Genomic DNA, 26,136 nt, shown 5'->3' on the forward strand with positions numbered 1-26,136 from the left:
GGGGATCCCCCTGGATGAGTAAGATACAAGGAAGGACCAGGCACATCAGAATCTTTACTGCAAAGCCTAATAAAGTGAGATGTAATAGCTCAAGGCAAAGAGACTGGGCATGAATCAACACCGACTCAAATTCTGCAGATGAAGAGCAATGGGACTTAAAGTCATTTGATTTGTATATCAGTTTTCCTTTAAAGTTTAGTTGTCAGTGGCATGAAGTGGGTGTGGGTTCCTATTGCCAGTGTGATACCAATGACTGATGAATGTGGGCGGCACGGTGGCGCAGCGGTAGAGTTGCTGCCTTACAGCGAATGCAGCGCCGGAGACTCAGGTTCGATCCTGACGGTGAGCGCCGTCTGTACGGAGTTTGTACGTTCTCCCCGTGACCTGCGTGGGTTTTCTCCGAGATATTCGGTTTCCTCCCACACTCCAAAGACGTACAGGTATGTAGGTTAATTGACTGGGTAAATGTAAAAATTGTCCCTAGTGTGTGTAGGATAGTGTTAATGTGCGGGGATCGCTGGGCGGCGCCGTCTCGGTGGGCCGAAGGGCCTGTTTCCGCGCTGTATCTCTAAATCTAAAAATGTAGCAATCTATAGACAAAATAGTATCCAAAAAATAGTGTTCATAAAATAATATAAATTGACAGTTTCATTTGTTTTACTGTTCATTCTACTGAGTTGTGCAAAAACCAAGTTGTGCAGATTTCTAAAGTTATTTAAAGGCCTACCATATTAAAATTGAATCAAATAAAGAAAAATATTGATAAAGAATCACCTACTCAACTTTGTTTTGAATAATAGCCACTCTTGCAAGCAGGACACGTATCTTATGCTTTTGAGAATATCCATCCTACCCAATCAGCAACACAACCTAGGTATCGCCCACAGACTAAAGTGAATGAATTCTGATATATGGCATCCGTATTTGGAACTGCAGTTGTTTTTTGGATTGCTTATGGGTAAAATGCATTTGATTCCTTGGTCATGATGCACACAATGAGCATCTGCTTGAAATATTCATGCAATGCCAATTTGATGACAGCCTGGCATTCTGGAGCACCACATACCAGCCAACATTTCGCAACAGCAAGTGCCCACCTTTGCAAGGGAAGGGCTGATTACATGTTTGTTATAGATTAATATCTTCTCATTGTTGCTGTACTATATGTATTTGTTCTTCCTACAATTGTTTCACGTTATGTCTGCAGGGAGTTGTAGAGCAAAAGTTGCCTCTGCAGTAGGTGGTATGATGCAATGCTCCTACATCACCATGTAAGGGAAACATTATATGAATTGTTCATGTTTAAATAAGGCCATTCCCATTGAAATCTGACACCAGATTCAGTCACATCTGTAATTAGAGTAGAATAAAGTTAAAGATTATAATGACGCTCACCACTGCGTCAATGTGTTTGGCTCTTTACAGGTTGGCGTTGGAATTTTTCCCGTTTTCCCACTTGTGTAAGATAGAATATTGACGCTCTCTATTCAAAGACAGCAAAATATATTTAATTCACCCTTGACTGAGAGAACCTGCCTGAATGATCAAATGGCATTACAATAGTTGCAGTCTTCCCCATGATGCAGGATATCACTGACCATACACATCGCTTCACACATATTGCATATCAACTCTGCCCTACACCAGAACCAAAACAGATTTCATTCTCTCAATGTTCATGAAATGTAACTATAGATAGCAACTTATGCAGGTATCCTGCTTGTCATCCTAGCACTGCTCACAGTGTCTTCATTCTGCATAAACTGGTTATGTTTGTATTTGAGGTAGCAAACCAGTGGCTTGAAGGTGTCAAGGACTATCCCGGGACAACGTGGCTCACGGCTTTGGGGAAACAAAATGAGTGTAAAATTCATACAATGAAAGACAGATGGCACGTATAACGTAGCAGAGTGGACAGTCGGCCTATTGAAGTATTTTCCTTACTTAGATACTCTGGAATCGGTAATAATTTAAAGGATGATCATCTTGGTGATGTACAGCCTTTTTACTGTGAAGTGCCAGTGACATGATGAATTACAGAAAAAAAGAACACGAGGAAGAGGATAAGAAGAAGTTTCGATGAAGCCTTTCATCTTTGGTTGTCTATGAAAGATTCATCATTGCAATACTACGAAATGCAAACCCAACTCCCTATTCACGTACCACCCTACACCAAATCCCTTTGTCACTGCCAATCACAAAGTCTATTTGATAAAAATATCAAAATAAGAATAACTGCAAACGCAACACTTTAGAGTAATATAATCACTTCTGTGCATTTTTTCAGTACCAGTTTTCTCTGAAGCTTTGCCTACGTTGGCACTGACCTTTAATGCAGAAGACAACATCTTGATTTGAAGGACTACCTCAAGCAGCTGAAGACTGGGCTGTGTATTATTGCACTATACAGCATAAATGATGTAACTTTTAGCTGGCTGGCTGACTGGTAGGATTGAATAAGAGCTCTTTGGAGTTAGCTATCACATCTATGCATGAAACAATGATCAGGAAACTATGAACAAAGCCTCATGCAAAGTCTTCCACGCACTTTGCTATAGAATGTACACTTTTTGACATGATTTCCAAGTTTTTAATAACATAATAGGAGTCTCCATTAAACATCCTCTCACACCATTGCTGAATTAAGCTATTGTCAATTGTGGAATATAGTGAACATCGTCCAATTCATTTTGGATGATAACTGCCATAGTTTAAGCATTAGTTAATTGCTATAGTGCAGCTTCTACATGACACGACATGGTGTAGTAAGTGAATAGTGAATAACAGTCGGAATTTGTTTTGTCCTGGATGGTATGGAGTTACAGTGTTATTACAGCTACACTCCTTCAGGTCAGTTAAATGCATTCCAATACACATCTAACTTGCAGAAGGTGGAAATGCAATAGAGAGTCAAGGAGTAAGTCTTTTTCGATAGAATACTCAGCATAACCTGTTCTTGGAATCACATTGTTTATGTCCAGTTAAGTTTTTGGTCAATGTTGAAATTTAGTGACAACAATAAAGCTTAATGTCAAGAGTGATGTTTACACTCTCTGCTGATGATAGACATTAATGTACATGTCTATGTCCAGCACAAATATTACTTATCGCTTTGGGCATGGACTGCTTCATTATTGGTGAATGAAGTTGAATGTTATGTGACAATCAGCAAAAAAACCCACTTTAAATCTTACATCGAAGAAGCAGGGGAGGATGACTGGACTTACAACACTGCTAACATAGAAACATAGAAATAGGTGCAGGAGGAGGCCATTTGGCCCTTCGAGCCAGCACCGCCATTCATTGTGATCATGGCTGATCATCTACAATCAGTAACCTGTGCCTGCCTTCTCCCCATATCCCTTGATTCCACTAGCCCTTAGAGCTGTATCTAACTCTCTTTTAAATCCACCCAGTGAATTGGCCTCCACTGCCTTCTGTGGCAGAGAATTCCAAAAATTCACAACTCTCTGGGTGAAAACATTTCTTCTCACCTCAGTTTTAAATGGCCTCCCCTTTATTGAGCAGTTTTAAATACTTGGGAGTCCGCATCACAGAGGATCTGACGTGGGCAACGCACATTGCCGCACTGGTGGGTAAGGCAAAGCAGCGCCTTTACCACCTTAGACAACTGAGGAAATTCAGAGTGTCTCTGAGGATCCTTCATTGCTTCTACTCTGGGGCTGTAGAGAGCATCCTGTCCGGCAACATTACAGTCTGGTTTGGGAACAGCTCTGCCCAGGACAGGATGGCCCTGCAGAGAGTAGTGCATTCGGCAGAACGCACCATGGGAACTACACTCGTCCCCCTGCAGGACCTATACATCAGGAGGTGCAGATCCAGAGCAAGCAAGATCACAAGGGACTCCTGCCACCCCAGTAACGGACTGTTCCAGATGCTACGATCAGGCAAACGCCTCCGCTGTCACGCTGTGAAAACGGAGAGGATGAGACGGAGTTTCTTCCCACAGGCCATCAGGACTGTCAACTTTTATAACCCCCAGAGACTAAATTTTTGTCTACACTATAGTAACTTATTAACTTTATTTATATGTTGTAACTGTAATTCTTTTTTGTGCACAATCCGCAGGCATTGCCACTTTCATTTCACTGCACATCGTGTATGTGTATGTGACAAATACATTTGACTTGACTTGACTTGATTCTTAGACTGTGCCCCCTGGTTCTGGACTCCCCCAACATTGGGAACATGTTGGGGGAGTCCAGAACCAGGGGGCAGTTGATATGCTAAGTAACCTCAACAAAGTATACTCTGATTACTTGCTTTCAAAAACCACCTCTTTTATGCTAGGATTGACACCAGCCCTTGTACAACTATCTCCCGGAATTCTTTGAATTCAATTTCACTAATATCCTGGTTTTCCACAGCTATCTGTTCCTAATGCTTTTGTGTGTGTGTCTGGGAGATCTCCTGAGGTCTTTTCTAACAGAACTTTCAGTGCAGCAACAATCACCTTGAAGTCTATGCTTCCACATATTGCACATTTCAATGTTTCCATGACATATGCACATCCTGTTTTGCTGCCCCCATCTACTCAAACTGGTGCTAAACACTCATTGATCTGCTGCAATAGTTACAGAACACCATAATCACAGATGCCAATTTAAATATATATGTATGTACATTGCCTTGTGCAACCTCTGATTGCACTAAACTGCTTTCAAGTATGGCACGAGAAGCAACAGTCAATTTTCAGAATAAATTATGTTGGTTAAGGCATGTATTGGCCATCACACCAGAGATATCATATTTCCTCTTCAAAATAGTTCCATGAGATCTCTGACATCCATTCAGTCTGAAGAAGGGTCTTGACCCGAAACATCACCCATTACTTCTCTCCAGAGATACTGCCTGTCCTGCTGAGTTACTCCAGCTTTTTGTGTCTATCCATTCAAGCACACAGATTGTCAATGTAATCTGAACAATTTAATCATGCCTAATCTGAAAGAATGGCAGAGAAGAACTCCTTCAGATTTGCAGTGGAGATTCAGCATGTAATGTTGTGCTCAAGCCTGAACCATGACTATGTGAGGCAGAAAAGGATTACTAACTGATTCATAAATGAACAAAAACACCATATAAATTTATGTTATTGTGGTTAGTTAACATAAGGTTTATCTTACGGTGATTAATCTATAGGAAAGTTAAGAATGTTAAACTTAATACTATTTCATTGTCCCATGTAAAAACATAGAAAATAGGTGCAGGAGTAGGCCATTCAGCCCTTTGAGCCAGCACCGCCATTCAGTATGATCATGGCTGATCATCCAAAATCAGTAGCCCGTTCCTGCTTTTCCCCCATATCCCTTGATTCCATTAGCCCCAGGAGCTATATCTAACTCTCTCTTGAAAACATCCAGTGAATTAGCTTCCACTGTCTTCTGTGGCAGAGAATTCCACAGATTCACAACTCTCTGGGTGAAAACATTTTTCCTCATCTCAGTCCTAAATGCCCTTATTCTTAAACTGTGACCCCTGGTTCTGGACTCCCACAACATCTGGAACATTTTTCCTGCATCTAGCCAAGGGGGTCAAACTACCGGCCCGCGGGCCTGCGAAGGGGTCCAATCCATCCCGTGGAATGATTTGAGGAAAAGAAAGTATGAATTTTGCGGAGAGGAAAATGCAAGTCTGATCTACAGCTGTCACCTCCCCACTACCAAGCTCCCAGGGGTGAGTGGAAGCTACACCCATATCCGGCCATGCGGTGATGCGGGCGGGTGGGAAGGGGCCGGCGCTGGGGAAGGTGGGGAGTCTCAGCATTGTTGTGGACACCAGGAAGTGCCTGGACTGCCGCCATAGAGACCACCACCATGTACCTGAGACCTAGGTGAGTGCGTGGATAGAGGCTGGTGGGAAGTCGCCGCACAGTGATACTTTCCTTTCCATTCTTATTAAAGTAATTTGTGAATATCTTGCATTATATTTCTAGCGTAGATCTGTGAATTCCTTGCATTATCTCCAAGCTGAATACATTTACAAAATTCAGTAAATTAATTCAGTTTTCACACGAAAACAGTTGGGCAAAAGTCGACGTTCTCATCGGTGCTTATTGCATCGCCACCTTACAGCTGTGGAATCCACCTTTCTTTTTGATCTGTGTGGAAATGAAATTGGATGCAGATACAAATGTTGACTGGTGATTTTCTGAATTAGCTAATTCGTCAAAATGTAAATCTTTGATTGGTTATCTTTGAATCCGTGTGGAGGAACTTTATGCAAATTGCATTGGTTAATTTACAATCGCTACCTGGAGCCACAGCAATATTTGCATTTTCAAATGTCCCGCAAAATCTGTATTTAAACGTAGCATTTTTAAACCATTACTGCCTCAGATCCAAAATCTGAGCTGCTCTCCAGGGTGGGGGCTCTGGGTTTGGGTTAAGGTTAGGTGGGATGTGATGATTGTTTAGGGATGAGGGAAGGGAGGGGATTAGGGACGAAGTATGGAAAGAGAGAGGATGAACTGAGGGAGGAGAGTGGGGGAGTAGTTGGAAGGAAGGAAGGAAGTGGAGATGAGAGAAGCGATAGGCTGAGGAAAGGGAGAGGGCAGGTGAGGGAGAAGGTAGAGAAGGACCTGAGAGTTGAGGGGAGAGGATATGAGGGGAAGGAAGAAAGATAAAAGGAGAAGGATGGGGAGCGGGGCTTTCAGGTGACATGATGGACAGACCATCTTTCACCATGCCAGGTAGCTGCTGTTTGGCTGGTCACCACCCAGCCAGCACATTTGGGGCAAAACATAAACACTGTAGGAAGACTATAAGACAGGGGAACAGAATTAGGCCATTTAGCCCATCAATTCTACTTTGCCATTCAACCATGGCTGATCTATTTTCTCTCTCAACCACATTCTATTGTCTTCTTTCTCCCTGTAACCTAATCACGACCTATCAATCTCTGCCTCAAAAATACCCAATGTGTTGGCCTGTAGCAATGAATTCCACAGATTCACCACCCATTCCTCCTCATCTCCATTTTGAATGTATGCCCTTTTATTCTGATGCTGTGACCTCTGGTCCTAGACTCTCCTATTACTGGAAACATTATTTCCACATCCACTCTATCTAGGGCCTAGATACCAATCATAAAAGTAATGCTTGCTGGGCAATCTTCTTCATAAGAAACAAAATTCGTAAAGTGGAACACTTTGTAGTTATAGCAGAGATCAAGACACATGAGCAAGTTGAAAGAACGAAGGCAATGAGACCCGTGGGAGCACGCTCGCGTGCGTTCGTACGTGCACAACTGATCAGGCCCACATGAATTCGCATTTTTCCTATTCCGGCCCGTGACCTAAAATGAGTTTGACACCCCTGATCTAGCCTGTCCAATCCCTTAAGAATTTTATATGTTTCTATAAGATTACCTTTCACCCTTCTAAATTCCAGTGAATACAAGCCCAGTCGACTCAAAACAGGAACATATCCAAATTACCCGCTGCCCCCATGAGCAGAGTTTTGGTTTTGACTACCTGACAAGATAGCTGATAAATAGCTTTCTGCATTTCTTCGCTTAGACCAGGTCTCATACCAACATTTAACTTTGTTTAATAAGCTAGTTGTGCCCAGATGATTCCTTTAATGGTTCATTTTGATACCAGGGACAGAGCATTCATATTCCAATAAGTATAATTGCCCTCACTACGATAGGTTAGGAGATTTGTTGGACATTTGGGAGTGCCAAAATTGAAAATACTCTAGATTAGTCCATAATTGATCATTTTCTTCTTACTCATCAATTAACTCAATGAGCCGCAAAATATTTTAGAAACAGTAGTATTGTAGTGGGTTTGGACGCAGCAGGAATCAGGCAAGACGCCAGGTAAGGATTAACAGTAACTTTAATGTAGCATCAGAACATCCACTCTTTTCAGTTTCCCGCACGAGTAAACTCTAGCCCCTTCAGGCAAACCCCGTAGCTCCAGGCCCCTCCCCAGCCCTGTCCACTCAGTGCCGAGGGGGATGACCCAGGGCCGAGACGCAGGACGACCCCAAGGGCGAGGCCACGCCAGTAGGACCGGCCGGCTAATGTCCACGTGCGCCGGCTTCAGCCGCGAAATAGAGACTGTCTCAGGACGACCCCCCATGTCCAAAACGAAGGTGGCAGAGACACGCTCGAGCACCTTGAATGGCCCTTCATATGGACGCTGAAGGGGCGTCCGGTGTGCATCCCGGCGCAGGAAAACAAACGGACAGTCCTGTAGAGCAGAAGGGACATGCGACTGAACCGAACCATGGCGCGATGTCGGCACTGGTGCCAACTTGCCCACCCGTCTCCCGAAGGCATTGCAGGGCGGCCGATGGTTGTTCCACCTGACCCTGGGCTGATGGAATGAACTCACCGGGCCAGCGGGGCCCCGTACTCCAATTCAGCCGAGGAGGTGGCCAAGTCCTCTTTGGGCGCAGTGCGGACGCCCAGTAAAACCCACGGTGACGCGTCGACCCAGTCCGGGCCAACGAGTCGGGACTTCAGGGCAGCCTTGAGCTGGCGGTGGAAGCGCTCCACCAGGCCGTTCGCCTGCGGATGGTACGCCGTGGTGCGGTGCAGGTTAACCCCCAGTAGTTGAGCCATGGCCGACCACAGTTCGGAGGTGAATTGTGCCCCTTGGTCGGATGTGATGTCGAGCGGCACCCCAAATCTGGCAATCCAGTGTGCCGCCAAAGCACAGGCACAAGTAGAGGCAGAAGTGTCCGGCAGTGGAACTGCTTCCGGCCACCGCGTGAAACGGTCAACCAGTCAGGAGGAGGGTGAAGCCCCGTGAAGGCGGCAGCGGCCCCACGATGTCCACATGGATGTGGTTGAACCGCTGTCGAGGGACGATGAAATCCTGGAGCGGCGCTCGCACATGCCGCTGTACTTTGGCACGGGATGCAGGTGAACGCCCAATGCCCAACCTGTTTACGCAATCCGTGCCACACGAAACGGGAAGCCACGAGGGTCATCGTCGCCCGAATGGAAGGGTGGGTCAGCCCGTGGAGCACCTCAAACACTCTGTGCCGACAGGCCACGGGAACGAAGGGGCACGAGCATCGTAGCCGTGGCCAGAGCGTCCTTGGCGTGTTGGAACGCCGCCACTGCATCGTCAGTCCATTCGACCTCCTTGCGCTTGCCCGCCATGAGGTGGAACAGCGGGCGCATGATCTGGGCTGCATACGGCACAAATCGGTGGTAAAAGGCCACCATCCCAACGGACTCTTGGAGGTCCCTCAGTGTTCGGGCGTGCAAACTGGCGCACCGGGTCCACCTTGTCCGGGAGCGGCAGCGCCCCATGCGGGGTCACGTGGTGGCCCAGGAAATTGATGGACGACACCCCGAAACGGCATTTGGCTATGTTGATGGCCAGCCCGTGATCGCTGAGGCGCTGGCATAGCTGGCGGAGATGGGTAGCATGCTCCTGTCGTGAACGGCTTGCCACCAAAATGTCATCGAGGTACACGTACACAAAGTCCAGGCCACGGCACACACAGTCCATCAGCCGCTGAAAAGCTTGCGCAGTGTTCTTAAGTCCAAACGGCATACGGAGGAATTCGAAAAGGCCAAATAGTGTCACGATGGCCGTCTTGGGGACATTGTCTGGGTGGACGGGAATCTGATTATAGCCACACACCAGATCGATTATTGGAAAACACCGTGGCCCCAGCCAGGTGTGCGTTAAAGTCCTGAATGTGGGGGACTGGATACCTGTCAGCGATGGTAGCATCGTTAAGCCGACGGAAGTCACCGCAAGAGCGCCAGACACCGTCTGCCTTGGGGACAATATGGAGCGGGGACGCCCACGGGCTGTCTGAGGCGCACAATACCCAGGGACTCCATAAGACGGAAGACGCCGCGCCCGAGCGTGCAGGGGCGGGCCAGTGGTGGGAATGTGATGCTCCACCCCGTGCTTCGGGGCGGAGGAATGGAACCGGGGGTCGAGGATTTCGGGGAATTCGGCCAGAATTCGCGAGAATGTAACGTCCACGGACGACAGGGGCCCATGAGGCAGCACAACCGGGTCGCCCACGCGGAGGGAAACAGGCTGCAAAGTGACGGAGTGTACCAAAGGCTGCCGCTTGACGTCCACGAGCAGGGAATGTGCCCGTAGAAAGTCCGCGCCCAGCAACGGCTGGGACACATCCGCAATGACGAATGGCCATGAGAAGTGGCCCTCTCTGAAGTTGAGGGAGAGCGTGCGCACCCCATACGAGCGGATTGGAGTCCCGTTTGCTGCAGCGAGGAGGGGTCCACGTTTACCACTGCGGAGGTCAGCATTCGAAGGGGGAAGAACGCTCACCTCTGCCCGTGTCCACAAGGAAACGAGCCCCGGAGCGGCGATCCCACGCAAACACGCGATGAATCCGGCCGGCCGCCGAAGCAATCACTGACGGCCGGCCCCTGCGTTTCCCGGGAACGAACAGGGCTGCCGACATTGACGGGCAGAAGGGCCCCATCGCCGGTGAAAGTAGCACCAACCCCCTCTGCTGGCATCTGTGGAAACGGGCGGCTGTGCGGGCCGATCCGACCACCAGCGACCTCCGGTGGCGTGCGGAGGAACTGCCGACCTGCTGCGCGGGAAAGACGTGCTGTCGGCCGGGTGTACCGTTGCAGCCAGGTCCCGTTGCGAAGGACGTTGAGGAGCGAAGGAGATGCGGGCGATCGAGGCCCCTACCTGCGGATCGTCGTCGATCGTCGGCGGGACCTCCAGCGCGTCGAGGGCCAGCTGACGGGCCATCCAGAGAGCATCGGCGCGCTCGCCCACCGCCTGCATGTCGGTGAACGGGTCGTTGTTGAGCTGCTGGCGGAGATCGGACGGCAGCTGCAGCATGTAAGAATGTTTAAATAAAAAGCAGGGCTCGTGGTCGCCCAGCAGCGCTAACATATCACCCAGTAGTACTGATGGGCAGTGGTCACCCAGGCCCGGCATCCGGAGGATCTGGGTCGCCCGCTCGGCCTCGTTGAGGCTGAACTGCCGCAGAAGGCCTTGAGGCCCTCATACCTATCACCCGCCGGGGGGGCGTGGAGGAAATGTCGGACCCGACACGCGGTGGCCTGGTCGAGAGCGCCGATAACATAAAAGTACTTGGTGGCGTCGGCAGTTACGCCCCGCAGTGCGAACTGCGCCTCGGCCTGGTCAAACCAGAAATCAGGGTCGTCGGTCCAAAGGGGAGGCAGCTTCAACGCCACGGCGTGGAGAGCGGTGCGGTCGGCAGTGTCCACGGGGTGGGGTCCGGCAGGGTCCAGAGGCGGCTGACCGGCAGGGCCGGGTAGTGCGGGTTGAGGAGCGTTCGGGTCCATCGCGACTTGCGAGGAAATGTCGAGGGTCACCAGTGTAGTGGGTCTGGACGCAGCAGGAATCAGGCAAGACGCCAGGTAAGGATTAACAGTAACTTTAATGTAGCATCAGAACATCCACTCTCTTCAGTTTCCCGCACGACTAAACTTGCCTCTTCAGGCAAACCCCATAGCTCCAGACCCCTCCCCAGCCCTGTCCACTCAGTGCCGAGGGGGATGACCCAGGGAGTGGCCTAATCCCCGGGCACCGCCACAGTATTACAAATGAGATTAAACTTCTTAAAATTATTATTGTTTAGCTGTCCACTATAAAATGTCAATATTTATACTGATTAGCATAATGATGTCCCTTATTTACATTTCAGACATTATAGAAAAAAAAAATTTCACTGTACCGAGGTACATGTGACAATAAAGTATCATTGAATTGAATAATTGAATCATTGAATTGCCTCTGTTCAGAATAAAAGCACAATTGATTCAGGATGACATTACTCACCGCTATCAGAAAAAGCTGGTGAATCATTACAGACAGCTTCATCTCCTGAAATTAGTTTAAATAAAACAAACTTAATTAAAAGTTAAGTTAATCAAATAATTCTAAAAGTACAAAAGCAAATTTGAAAGGCTTACTCACACCAAACGGCATCATTTGATGTCGAGTCACTGGTAAAACCCACTGGATAAAAATAAATATTTTTTATAATTCTGTTGTCAGATAAAACTATAGAAGCATAGCATTGTTAATGTACATGTAAAATTTAGCAATAAAATACTATATCTAAATATATATATACCCTTAATATTATCTGACAGAGCTATCTCCTGCCCCGTTTTTGGCCCTCTTGATTTCCTTTTTTATGGTGCTCCTCAGCTCCCAAAACTCCTCGAGGATACACTTAATCCCAGCCGTCTGTACCTGCTTCATGCTTCCTTCTTATTCTTGGCCAGAGCCTCAATTTCAGTATCAAAATGTAACAGTAATTGGGACAATCTGAAGAAGGGTCTCGACCCGAAACCTCACCCATTCTCTCCTGAGATGCTGCCTGACCTGCTGAGTTACTCCAGAATTTTGTGAATAAATACCTGGGGACAAACAATCTGATCATTTGGATTTACAATTAGATTTGCAAATTGGAGAAGTGGTTAACTGATGAACTTGACAGCAGTTCTTAATTACTAAAGGTAATAATAATAATATATTCCTTTATTCATCCCACACCGGGGAAATTTAGTGTTACAGCAGCAAAGTGGATAGCAAGAGAGCAAGAGATCATTCATTAATGTACAGTTATGTAAAATATGTCACTGATTACTTTACATTAAGAGCAAAAAGGGAACAGGAAATAACTCCGTCAGATAATATTAAAGATAATCACAAGAGATCTTATAAGTACATCAAGGGAAAAAGGGTCACTGGAGAGAGAATAGAGCCCCTCAGGAATTAAAGCTGTCAAATCTGTCTGGAGCCATAGATGGGCAAGGTCCTCAACAAGTATTTCTCCTGCTTTTGCTGTGGAGAAAAACATGAGGACCAGGGGCAGTCAATGGAAGTGCCTTGAGTGCAGTCAGTATTACGGACTTTAATTTTTTGTTTAGTTTAGAGATACTGCGCAGAAACAGGTCCTTCGGCCCACCGAGTCCACACCGACCAGCGATCCCCATACAATAGCACTATCCTACAAACTAGGGATAAGTTACCATTTTTACCAAAGTCAATTAGCCTACAAACCCCTATGTCTTTGGTGTGGAAAGAAACCAGAGCACCCGGGCAAAACCCATGCGGAAAACGTACAAGCTCCATGCAGACTGCACCCGTAGTCAGGATCAAACCCTGGTCGCAGGCTCTGTAAGGCAGCAACTTCACCGCTGCACCACCATGCCACCCTGGGTTGAGGAGGTGCTGAAGATCCTGATGCATATGAAGGTAGACAAATCTCCTGCACCTGATCAAATACAGTGCATTCAAAAGGTATTCAGACCCTTTCACTTTTTCCTGTTAGCCTTATTTTAAAATGGATTAAATTCATTTTTGTAATCATCAATCTACATACAATACCCCATAACAAAAAAGCAAAAACAGGTGTTTAGAAAATTTTGCAAAGTAATTAAAAAAAAACCCCACAAATATCACATTTACATAAGTTTTCAGATCCTTTACTCAGTACATTGTTGAGGTACCTTTGGCAGTGATTACAGCCTCGTCTTCTTGGGTATGACGCTACAAGCTTGGCACACCAGTATTTGGGTAATTTCTCCTTCTTCTCTGCAGATCCTCTCAAGCTCTGTCAGGTTGGATGGGGAGCGTCTTGCTTTCATCAGACCAGAGAATCTTGTTTCTCATGGTCTGAGAGTCCTTTAGGTGCCTTTTGGCAAACTCCAAATGGACTGTCATCTGCCTTTTACTGAGCAGTGGCTTCCGTCTGGCCACCCTACCATAAAGGCCTGATTAGTGGAATGCTGCAGATATAGTTGTCCTTCTGGAAGGTTCTCCCATCTTCACAGGGGAACTCTGGAGCTCTGTCAGAGTGACCATTGGGTTCTTGGTCACCTCCCTGACCAAGGCCCTTCTTCCCCGATTGCTCAGCTTGACCGGGCGGCCAGCTCTATGAAGATTCCTGGTGGTTTCAAAGTTCTTCCATTTAAGAATGACAGAGGCCACTGTGCTCATCGAAACCTGCAATGTTGCAGAAATTGTTTCATACCCTTCCCCAGATCTGTGTCTCGACTCAATCCTATCTCGGAGGTCTACGGACAATTCCTTCGTCTTCATGGCTTGGTTTTTGATCTGACATGCACTGTCAACTGTGGGACCTTATATAGACAGGTGTGTGCCTTTCCAAATCATGTCCAATCAATTTAATTTACCACTGGTGGACTCCAATCAAGTTGTAGAAACATCTCAAGGATAACCAATGGAAACAGGATGAACATAAGCTCAATTTTGAGTGTCATAGCAAAGGGTCTGAATACTTGTGTAAATGTGATATTTCAGTTATTTCTTTTTAATTACTTTGCAAAAATTTCTAAACATCTGTTTTCATTTCTTCATTCTGGGGTATTGTGTGTTGATTGATGATTTTAAAAAATGAATTTAATTCATTTTAAAATAAGGCTGTAACGTACCAAAATGTGGAAAAAGTGAAGTGGTCTGAATACTTTCTGAATGCACTGTATATCCGATGACACTGTGGGAAGCTAGAGAGGAAATTTCAGGTCCATTGGGTGAGATTTACGAGTCATCATTAATTATTTGTTAGGCACCGGAAGACTGGACAGTGGCGAAATGTTCTGCTTCTATTTCAGGTGGGCTGCAAGGAAAAGCCTTGCAACTATAGGGCAGTGAGTCTGACATCTGTGGTTAGAAAGTTACGAGAGAGTGTTCTGAGGGATAAGATATACATGCATTTAGATGGACAAGGCAGATTAAGGATAGTCAGCCCAGTTTTGTATGTTGGAGATCGTGTCTCACAAATCTGATTGTTTTTTTAGAAGATGTGACCGAAAAGGTTGATGAGGACAAAGCTGTAGAGGTTATATATATGGGTTTCAGCAAGGCATTTGACAAGGTTCTGCATGCCAGGCTGCTCTGGAGGGTTATATCACATGGGATCCAAGGAAAGCTAGCCGACTGGATAGAAAATTGGCTTCATGGAAGGAGGCAGAAGGTAATGGTGGAAGTTTGTCTCTCGGACTGGAGACCTGTGACTAGTGGTGTCACAGTCTTAGTGTTCAGTGCTGGGACCATTACTGTTTGTCATCTATATCAATGATTTGGATAAGAACGTACAAGGCATGATTTGTAAGTTTGCAGATGACACTGTATTGTAGATAGCAAAGATCATTGAAAAAATTGCAGCAGGATCTTGATCGGTTTGGTAGGTGGGCTGAGGAATGGTTGATGGTTAAGAATATTTAATACAGACAAGTGCGAGGCGTTGCATTTTGGGAAGTCTAATCATGGCAGAACATGGCAGGGGTCTGGGGAGTGTTGTAGAGCAAGGGGATCTAGGAGTGCAGGCACATAGTTCCTTAAAAGTGGCATCACAGGTAGATAGGCTGGTCAACAAGGCTTTTGGCACATTGCCCTTCATCAGTCAGAGCACTAAGTATAGAAGTTGGGAAGTCATGTTACAGTTGTACAGAACATTGGTAAGGCCGCATTTAGAGTATTGTGTTTAGTTTTGGTCACCCTCTTATAGGAAAGATGTTGTTAAGTTGGAAAAGGTGCAGAGAAGATTTACGAGGATGTTGCCAGGGCTCGAGAGCCTGAGCTATAGGGAGAGATTGTGCAGGCTAGGACTTTATTCCTTGGAGCGTAAGAGGATGAGGGGTAATCTTTTGGAGGTGTATAATATCATAGAAACATAGAAAATAGGTGCAGGAGGAGGCCATTTGGCCCTTCGAGCCAGCACCGCAATTAATTGTGATCATGGCTGATTATCCATAATCAGTAACCTGTGCCTGCCTTCTTCCCATATCCCTTGATTCCACTAGCCCCTAGATCATTAGAGGATTAGATAAAATAAATGCACAGCGTCTTTTACACCGTGTATGGAAATCAAGAACCAGAGGACATAGGACATAAATTTAAGGTGAAGGGGGAAAGAATTAATAGGAATCTGAGGGGCAACTATTTTACACAAATGATGGTAGGTATATGGAATGAGTTGTCAGAGGAAGTAGCTGAGGCAGGTACTATCACAACTTTTAAAAAATATGTGGACAGGTATATGGATAGAATAGGTTTGGAGGGATATAGGCCAAACGCTCACAGGTGGGACAAGTGTAGATAGGGCATGTTGGGCCGAAGGACCAGTTTCTATGCTGTATGACTCTATTCCATTTCAGTTGTACCTTAGGATTGTAATGATATTTACATCAGTTAAAATTTCCATTTCTATATGTGCCTTTAATGATCTAGATATAACAATGGTCAAATACTCAATGTACTACAATAGGACGCTTTCAACTGATATTTTAAGAAATATTAACATGTTTAAAATCAGTACAGTTACTTTTTCAAAGTATAATTAAATTTGCACCCACAGTCATTCAATTAGTGTATTAAAGTTTATTAAATACATTTAAGAAACAATATTTACATTGAAAATCATTATTTATAAAGTTGCAGTTACCATCTCCCCAATTTCTTCCATTCCTCTGATTGTCCTGAAATCTTGGGTCCACATGTATCAGCAGATGCCCATTCTATAAGTGTATGTGTTAACACTGCATGCTCACATCACATCAATATTGCAGAGATATTAAGCCAAGTTCAGTGCTGTCTTCAACCTCTTTTGAGGCATATGTATTTTTCAGCATGGGTAACTCAAACCTACCAAAAAAATGTTCTTGCAGTAAAAACGCTTGTGGTCATTTTCCTCTCCTTCTGTGCACTGCTTTGTATTGTGGCTCACGGGGCTTAGAAGGTTTATGTCCTTCAGTGATACTGTTTTACATATTATTCAGGGCATGAAAAATATTTACACTGTTAATTTGATGCATTTGTATAACACTAATTGATACAACAACATGGAACAATCAAAGGTTCATTTTCCAGCTTGAAGTAATTTCATGGTTTCAAATGATAAGTTAGTTAGTCATAGGTAAGTATGGTGTCAGTCATCTTTTTCAGCAATTGTAGAACTATAGATGAAGTCAAGTTTTATTTTGCTGTCAACTGAATGATAAGATTTTAGGCAACATTTACAAGCTGTCTATTTGAGTATCACTCTTTCTGACTGGTAAATGGGCTTCAGTACCTAAAGTCTTGCCATTGAGGGAATTAACATTCCTATGACAAGACAGAGTGCTGGAATAACTCAGCGGGTCAAGTAGCATCTCAGGAGAACATGGATAGGCAATGTTTCTGGTTGCGAATCTGAAGGAGGAACTATCTTGTTTTGCAATAGTATATTAAGGGATAAGATAAACATTAAATATGTGACCAGATTACATGAACAGTTAACTTGCATGATATATAATTGCAGTGGGCAAAGCTATTTGATCTCCAAGCTCTCTAAACATCAACCCTCCAAGATTCTTCTAAAATGTATTAAAAACAGAGAATTTTGGAAAAACGCAGCTATTCAGGGAGATGAAACACAGTGAAGAAAGGCATTTGTTTCACATATATCTTCGTTGAACATACAGAAATGTTCCCATAATACATTTTGAAGCTAGCATGATGAAAGTGCAAATGTTTCACTTCTAAACTGTGCCTGTACTATTCACCATATACATACTCAGAGGAATGTAGGATTCTTCCCTGCGTATTGGAATAGATGGGTTATTTGGTTTCATTATTGTGATTGCCTTTAACACACAATAATAAATCTTATATAGTGATCAGATTTCTGTTGGTTGTATTATCCACCTTACTAGGTAGTTTATACTGACATTTATCATGAGAATGAAACAGTACATTCAAGCACTGTAATGATTGACTTCACATATATTTATACAAGAAACTTTTCAAAGCACTATTTTCATAAGAAAGAACTTATTGTTGAACATAAAATAACTTTATCAAGAACTATTGACTAGATATTGGTATTTGGGCAGAGAAACTAAAAATAATATGGCAGCTTCTATAATGTGAAGTGAGCAATCTGCAATGCCCAAATTGCAAATTGCTGGCTACATGATGAAAATCTACCCTATTATATCAATACAAGAATTTATCTGTTGAGAATAACAAAGAAGAAATACTAGAATTTTTATGCTTATAAAATGCCTTCATAGAATGTATACTACTCAGTTTCTGTCTTACCTGCTGAAGCAGTCCAACAAAAAGATGAATTAAAAAAAACTGGAATACAGGAGAAAGTTTTAAAATATTTTTAAATTACTACATTATCTTTTAATGAACAAAATAAATACATTTGAAAATACTGGTAATATTGTACCTATTCAGCTCACCAATCTTATTGCTTTTCACAAACACGCTAAGTAATTAACTGCCTTACTGCTCGTCAATAAAATCTTTTTTTTTTTAAATAGTTCTATAATGTAATTTATTGTAAAATTAAACAGGGTACTTAACAATCCCCACAACAATAACCTACTTCAGAATATGTGAGGAAATAGAACCCCACAGAAATCCACAGTTAGGGAAAGTTTGTGAAAAATTCCACTCTGATAAGACCGAACATCAAGATCAAACCCAGACCACTGGAGCTGTGAGACTGCAGTGCTAACTGCTGCACCACTGTGCAATACATCTCCAACACTGGTGACAACCTTGCAATTTGGGAATTTATCCAGTTACATCTCATCCACAAAAAACAGAAGAAAAAAAAAATTCAGCTCATAACTAGCCCACAATTCTTTTCTTTATCACCAGAAAACTGCCGGAAAATGTTTTTAGATTTTAGATTTTTAGATTTAGAGATACAGCGCAGAAACAGGCCCTTCCGCCCACCGGGTCCGCGCCGCCCAACGATCCCCGCACACTAACACTATCCTACACCAACTAGGGACAGTTTTTACTTTTGCCCAGCCAATTAACCTACATACCTGTACGTCTATGGAGTGTGGGAGGAAACCGAAGATCTGAGAAAACCCACGCAGGTCACTGGGAGAACGTACAAACTCCGTACAGACGGCGCCCAACGTCAGGATCGAACCTGAGTCTCCGGCGCTGCATTCGCTGTAAAGCAGCAACTCTACCGCTGCGCCATCGTGCAATGTTAGTGGTAACTAATTCACTGGTAACCTGCACATCAATGCTCAGTCTGGGTTTCATCAAGACAATTCAGTTCCAGATCTTTTGACAGAATTGGTCAAAACATGAACCGAAGAGCAATTCCAAACATGAAATAAAAATAACTGCACTTGGTATCCATGTAACATGTGATTGAGTGTGGCATCAAGTAGCCCTGATAAAATTGAAGACAGAAAGAATTAAGGGGAAAGCCCCTTAGCAGCCTAGACAAAAGAAGCCCAATGCAAGAATGTTATGGGTGCTGGAGGTAAACATCTCATCCTCAGCTGCATGTTTCCCACAGCCGCCTGAGGCCCAGTCATCTTCAACTTTATCAACAAATTTATTTTGATCAATAAGGCCAGAAACCCTCCATTCAGATTGCACAGTTCAGTTTCATTCCAAACTCCTGAGATAATAAGCAACAAACCATTCGAGGAAGTCAGTGCGGAGGGAATTGGAGATGACATTTTGGGTTGGGACCCGTCTTTAGACTCCTCACGTAATAGGTCAGAATTAAACTGAAAAGTTAGACCCCTCACATAACATGTCAGGCTTAAACTGAAAAGGGATAACACTTGCCCCACATGTTGCCTTCAAGATGGCAGAAGTGGACAGAGGAAAGGAACGCTGTTGGTGAGTGGGCTGCGGGCTCACCTTCCGTGCCCCGAGGCATGAAGGCTGAACGGTGTCCACGCGAGGCAAGGTATAGTGTGTTTGAAGGATGATGTGCTTGGAACGTTGAGTAGGTGGAGTAGGCCGCTGGAGGAACACTGGGCTCCTGCAGCAGCATGGGGCTTATTTAGAACGGGTGTTGCTTCAAGTGGCCGAGACACGGCCTGCAGAAGACATCGACAAAATCATCTGGCTTGGCTGACCCTGCAACTCCAACCCAGTATTGCCACCAAAACAAAGGGCCTTTATGGTTAAATTTGGACTCTAATATTTTTAAGATCTCAGTTTTGTTCAGTTCAGTTTATTGTCACGTGTACCGAGGTTCAGTGAAAAGCTTTTGTTGTGTGCTATTCAGTCAGGAGAAAGACAATACATGATTACAATCAAACCATTCACCGTGTACAGATACATTATAAGGGAATAACGTTTAGAGCAAGATAAAACCAGTAAAGATGCCAGGAATGTATTGCCAGGGGTGGTGGCATATACGATGGTGGCATATAGGATGTTCTTAGACATTGAGATATGCACGGAATGGAGGGATAAGGATCATGTGTAAGCAGATGAGATTAGTTTATCTTGGCATTATGTCTGCACAGGTGTTGTGGCTTGAAGAGTCCGTTCCTGTGCTGTACTTGTTCTATCCAAATGCTTCTCCTCCACTTTGAACGATCATGATCAGAGAATCCAATAAGTCAACGGGAATATTGCAATTCATCAAGAAGATTTTGAGCACATCCTTGAATCTTTTCTTCTGACCAACTGGTGATCTCTTCCAGTGACAATATACAGGAGTTAGGTATTGGGCATGTGAACAATGTGATCTGCCCAAAAGAGCCAACTGAGTGTAACCATTACAACAATCAATCAACTGAAGGAACACATTTGGTTGAACAGCATCTATCGGGGGGAAAGGATGGGAGACGTTTTGAGTCAAAACCCTGCACCAGGACTGACAGTGGAGAGGGGAAATAGCCTGTGTGAAGAGGAAAGGGAAAATGGTGAGATAGGAGCCAAAGGTGATTGGTAGGCAGAGGTGTAGGCAGGTTAAGTCAGGTAAGGGAGAGAGGGGCAAGGGATGATACATGGAGGCAGCCAAAAAATAAGAGGCAGATGGAGCTAGGAAGTGGAGAGGTGGGATCAGATGGAGACAGCTACTGATGGGTGATAAATAGCACAAAGGCTACTAGTGCTCGAATTTGATAAGTATGGAAGGGAACCATGACGATAAAAGTGAATTTCAGATGAAATCAGAACCAGATGGTAGGTGTGAGTGGTGGAGGGAGTGGTGGAGGGAATGTGTGCACAGTGGGTGGAGAACTAGGAGGGGGAGAGGGACAAAATAGGAGATGGGGTCTGGAGGGGGGAGTGGGACAAAAATGGGAGGATTGCAAGGAGAGAGAATAGGCAGAGTGGAACACACCGGTTTCATGCCACCGAGCTGTAGATACCCAGGTGGAATATGAGGTGTTATTCTAGTTTGCACTGGGCCACACCCTGACAGTGAAGAATATCAAGGACAGGTTAGGATAGTGTGGGAATGGGAAGAGGAATTGAAAAGTCATGCACTAGAATATTTCAATACTTTTCATAAAACCCAAAGAATTAGAATTATAGAATTGTTAGACCACTGGAAATTATTCTACCCTCAAGTTGATCTACAGCAAAGCTGATAGTCCAATTACATTCCTCTTTCCACAACTAAATCAGTCATTGTAACTTAATTTACGTATTGAATGAAAATAATTACAGCACAAAGCAAGCAGCCAGTTTACCTTTCATTTCCTAATGCTTACTGTACCAGTGAATGGCCTATGCAACACTCAAGTTGTTGCACAATAACCAGTGGAAGTAACACTAAAATATTTAAATGAGAAGATCTCATATAGAAATGAAAGATCAGCTTGTTTCTATAAGCATAACTAAAGAATGGTTGATTACTTGGCAGAAAATCAAGTGTGTTTCCCAAAAAGGCTTTCATTTTTGTGGCATGTGATAATAGTTGATTGTGAAATCAAGTGTATCTTTGTGATTGATAAGGTAAAATTAAAGGGAGATTCCCCACAGACTGTTCTTGTTTACACTGAATTGCAGCTGTACACAGTACATCAGCTTAAAAAAAACCTAATTGTTCATCATCCACCCACCTTCATAGCAACATATGGAACACAATGCCTCAAGGAAAAAAAGTCTACATTTGTTGTTCCAGAGCAATGCATTCAGCCACTTACCATTTCAGATAGACGTCGCAGAAGGAAACGTATGCGTACTTTTGCGGATCTTGGGAAATTCATTTGATAACAGAGTGTTGGAGCAAACAAAAAATAGTAAATATCTAAAAAGAAAATTCACAAAAAATTAAATTTCATGGACTAGTGATAACAATTAAAGATGTCCTAAAATTACGTGTCGTTTACCTTCATAGGAAAACTATAGCACTGCATGAAAAATTGAGAAATATACAATTAATAGCATCAATTTCAAGTGTGATTAATGTGCCAATACTATAGTAAGATGATTCTTTTTTTCCCAATTTTAATTAAGGCATTAACTCAAATCCTAGCATAAAAAATTGCAACAACTATTTTGTGCAAGGTGAAAGAGCAAAGAGAACATGTGCCAAACCGGCTGAAAGAACATTAATTGCTCTGCAGTTACTTCTTATGTAATTAGTTTTGATCGCATATTTGTGACAAGGACGAAAAGTAGGATGGAGTTAAAACTTAAGGCTTCCTCAGATGGGTGAAGTCATATGTTGGGTGGTAATAATTGTTCCTTGAAACTTTATTACTTAAATTACATTGTTTTAACATAGGCCATAGAATCCTCCAGCATTGAGACCTGGCTACACTCAGACTATGGAGGCAACACTGTTCACACCTTCCATGTCCAGCCTTCCAAAACAGACACTATCATCCATATTTGGGAAGATTTCCAGGTGTTCAGAGAACAAGTTTCACAGATAAGTTCAAAGATTCCTTGAGGGAATTCCAGATATCCACTTTGAAAATAATCCCCCTTCTTAGAAAATATGAAAACTGGAACTGTTCTCACTGAGCACAGTACGTTGAACATATCAGAAGAATGCTTTTTAAAAAATTGCAGATTAGGCCTCAAAATGAAGGGGCAATTCTACTACCTTATTCTTGACCATGCTATTTTTTACACCATTGGAAAACAGCTTTACTCTTTAAATCTGAAAAGAAAATTTAAATCAATATAAATTGAAAATGGGGTTGTAAATTAATTAAATCATTCCTCTCCTTTTCGATAATAATAAGTTAAATAATTACATTACATTACAAGCTTCAAAAAAGAACAAGGTTAAAATCTATACCTCTTACTGTCAGGTTGTCTGGATAAGTAATTACTTCACCAATGTTGCTCCGATTACCATTACGTTCTTTATTTTCAAATACACATGATGTAATACCTGTAAAAATATTTGATGTATTAAAATGACAAAAAAAAGAGAAATAATGTATAAAAGTATCTCAGATTATTTAATATGAAGATACCTGGCTGTTTCATGGCTGACTTTAGGCCTAAAGGTGCCCATTCTTCACGAAGCCACCTATTCACCTCATGATACGAGTACAACTTCATGAAAATGATGCTGTGCACTGTTAATACCATTGCTGATCCAACTGCATGCATAAATAATTAAAAAGGGAGAAAGGAAAAACAGTGATATAATGAATCATTTTATATGTTGTTATTTTTGTTTTGTGTGCCTACGATTTGATATTTTAATTTCTATTACTCACTCCCACGTCATTACAATATTTTCAGAGTTCAATTGAGATGGCACCAAGGAACAATTTTCAACCATGATAAATATTCTGTTTCATAATCACATTGCAGAAAAGATAACTACAGGAAAAGATATAAAGAAGAAACCTAAATAATCTTAATATTTCTTCAATGTTATGGATGATTAACGAGATAAGGGTCAACCTAACACTTACATGCAATGCTTGCAAGAAAGCAAAATTTGACTCAAATCATGGTGATAAGGTAAAATACAAAGAAAACGAAAACCGGCATAAACATGATGAGCTAAATACCAATTTCAGTCTAACAACTTTTCTGTAAGAAATCGATAGTATAAGCAACAAAATATAATAAGGAATTTGCAGGAGATATTACTGTTGTCAAATAAAACATAGAAATCTTCAAATTAAGCAATAATGTAAATTAAAATGAATGAAAACATCAAACATATTAAATTATTGCTTTGCATCTAAAACAGCGGTCTCCAAACTGTGGCCTGCTGGCCACGTCCGGCCCGCCACGAGATTTTATCCGGCCCACAGCAAGCACGTTCCGTGCTGCGGGTTCAGTGGTAGCGTGGGAACTTTTTTTTTAGTGGCCTATATGAATGGTGGTTTATTGTCACGTGTGCACTGCACAGTGGAATTATTTTAGCATAGATAACACGTCCACGAGTCACCACTATATTTTTGCGGCGTTTACAAAAAGTTCAAAGTCGAATCCGCATGCTGGATGTACTGGAGCGGCTCCTGATCCAGGCAAGCCCCACGCTGTTGCAGGGCCGCCTCCGTCGCTCTCGACTGGCTCGTCCTGTTGATTGACGTCCCTCTCCTCGCCTGACCTACCGCCTGTGTGTCCCGTGAGAAACGGCTTCTGCAGCCGACCTTGCAGGCGCTGGAGGCATTACCGCTCTCCTACTGGCCCACTCATCATGTCCGTCGTTGCCAGCGGCTTCCTCCTCCTCGGTTCTCCAGTCTTCCGGGCCGATCTCGGCAGTTTCCAAACTTACACGTCAGGTAGGCTCTCAAGTTGAGGGTTTTTATGCAGCTGCTGACTTAGACAATAGGTGCAGGAGTAGGCCATTCGGCCCTTCGAGCCAGCACCACCATTCAATGTGATCATGGCTGATCATTCTCAATCAGTACCCCGTTCCTGCCTTCTCCCCATACCCCCTGACTCCACTATCCTTAAGAGCTCTATCTAGCTCTCTCTTGAATGCATTCAGAGAATTGGCCTCCACTGCCTTCTGAGGCAGTGAATTCCACAGATTTACAACTCTCTGACTGAAAAAGTTTTTCCTCATCTCCGTTCTCAATGGCCTACCCCTTATTCTTAAACTGTGGCCCCTGGTTCTGAACTCCCCCAACATTGGGAACATGTTTCCTGCCTCTAACGTGACCAACCCCTTAATAATCTTATATGTTTCGATAAGATCCCCTCTCATCCTTCTAAATTCCAGTGTAAACAAGCCTAGCCGCTCCAGTCTTTCAACATATGAGTCCCGCCATTCCGGGAATTAATCTAGTAAACCTCTGCTACATGCCCTCAATAACAAGAATATCCTTCCTCAAATTTGGAGACCAAAACTGCACACAGTACTCCAGATGCGGTCTCACTATGGCCCTATACAACTGCAGAAGGACCTCTTTGCTCCTATACTCAACTCCTCTTGTTATGAAGGCCAACATCCTATTGGCTTTCTTCACTGCCTGCTGTACCTGCATGCTTCCTTTCAGTGACTGATGCACTAGGACACCCAGATCTCGTTGTACGTCCCCTTTTCCTAACTTGACACCATTCAGATAATCTGCCTTCTTATTCTTACCACCAAAGTGGATAACCTCACACTTATCCACATTAAACTGCATCTGCCATGGATCCGCCCACTCACACAACCTGTCCAAGTCACCCTGCAACCTCATAGCATCTTCCTCACAGTTCACACTGCCACCCAGCTTTGTATCATCTGCAAATTTGCTAATGGTACTTTTAATCCCTTCATCCAAGTCATTAATATATATTGTAAATAGCTGCGGTCCCAGCATCCAGCCTTGCGGTACCCCACTAGTCACTGCCTGCCATTCTGAAAGGGACCCATTTATTCCCACTCTTTGCTTTCTGTCTGTCAACCAATTTTCTATCCATGTCAGTACCCCACCCCCAATACCATGTGCTCTAATTTTGCCCACTAATCTCCTATGTGGGACCTTGTCGAAGACTTTCTGAAAGCCGAGGTACACCACATCCACCGGCTCTCCCCTGTCAATTTTCCTAGTTACATCCTCAAAATAAATAATAATAAATTTTAATTTTAATGATTTCTTAGCGGAATGCCCACTGTATTTTTTCTGTTTTATAAATAATTCTATACCTACGGTACATATATATTCCAATATTTCAAGCTCTTTTTAAAAATTGAAGATTATTTATTTGTTGCCATATAAACCTCATTAAATTTATAAAACTGACATTTCTTTATTTTTTCCTATCGCCCGCAAAAATGTGCCAAATATATAATGTGGCCCTCATGCTGAAAAGTTTGGAGGCCCCTGATCTAAACTATAAAGATATCACTAGGAATATTCCAAAAGCAACTAATGTTAATTTAGTGGCAGAAACTCAAATGTAAGCAAAACAGCAGAAAAGGTGTCATAGCCTGGTGGAAAATGCTGAACCCCAATCTCTAC

General features: G+C 43.5%; 1 protein-coding gene across 1 annotated transcript in view; it reads right to left on the minus strand.

Annotated features, from left to right (window-relative positions):
- Positions 1–26,136, minus strand: part of LOC144594273 (diacylglycerol O-acyltransferase 1-like) — a 68,676-nt gene that overhangs the window by 20,361 nt on the left and 22,179 nt on the right. The window contains exons 7-12 of the mRNA XM_078400542.1: positions 23,194–23,322; positions 23,013–23,108; positions 21,907–22,010; positions 18,068–18,106; positions 11,930–11,971; positions 11,792–11,836 (exon numbers count right to left, since the gene is read on the minus strand). Coding sequence (XP_078256668.1) covers positions 11,792–11,836; positions 11,930–11,971; positions 18,068–18,106; positions 21,907–22,010; positions 23,013–23,108; positions 23,194–23,322 — 455 coding nt within the window. The remainder of the gene's footprint in view (positions 1–11,791; positions 11,837–11,929; positions 11,972–18,067; positions 18,107–21,906; positions 22,011–23,012; positions 23,109–23,193; positions 23,323–26,136) is intronic.

Source organism: Rhinoraja longicauda, chromosome 6, assembly GCF_053455715.1.
Source record: "Rhinoraja longicauda isolate Sanriku21f chromosome 6, sRhiLon1.1, whole genome shotgun sequence".
In the NCBI taxonomy this organism is placed as follows: domain Eukaryota; kingdom Metazoa; phylum Chordata; class Chondrichthyes; order Rajiformes; family Arhynchobatidae; genus Rhinoraja; species Rhinoraja longicauda.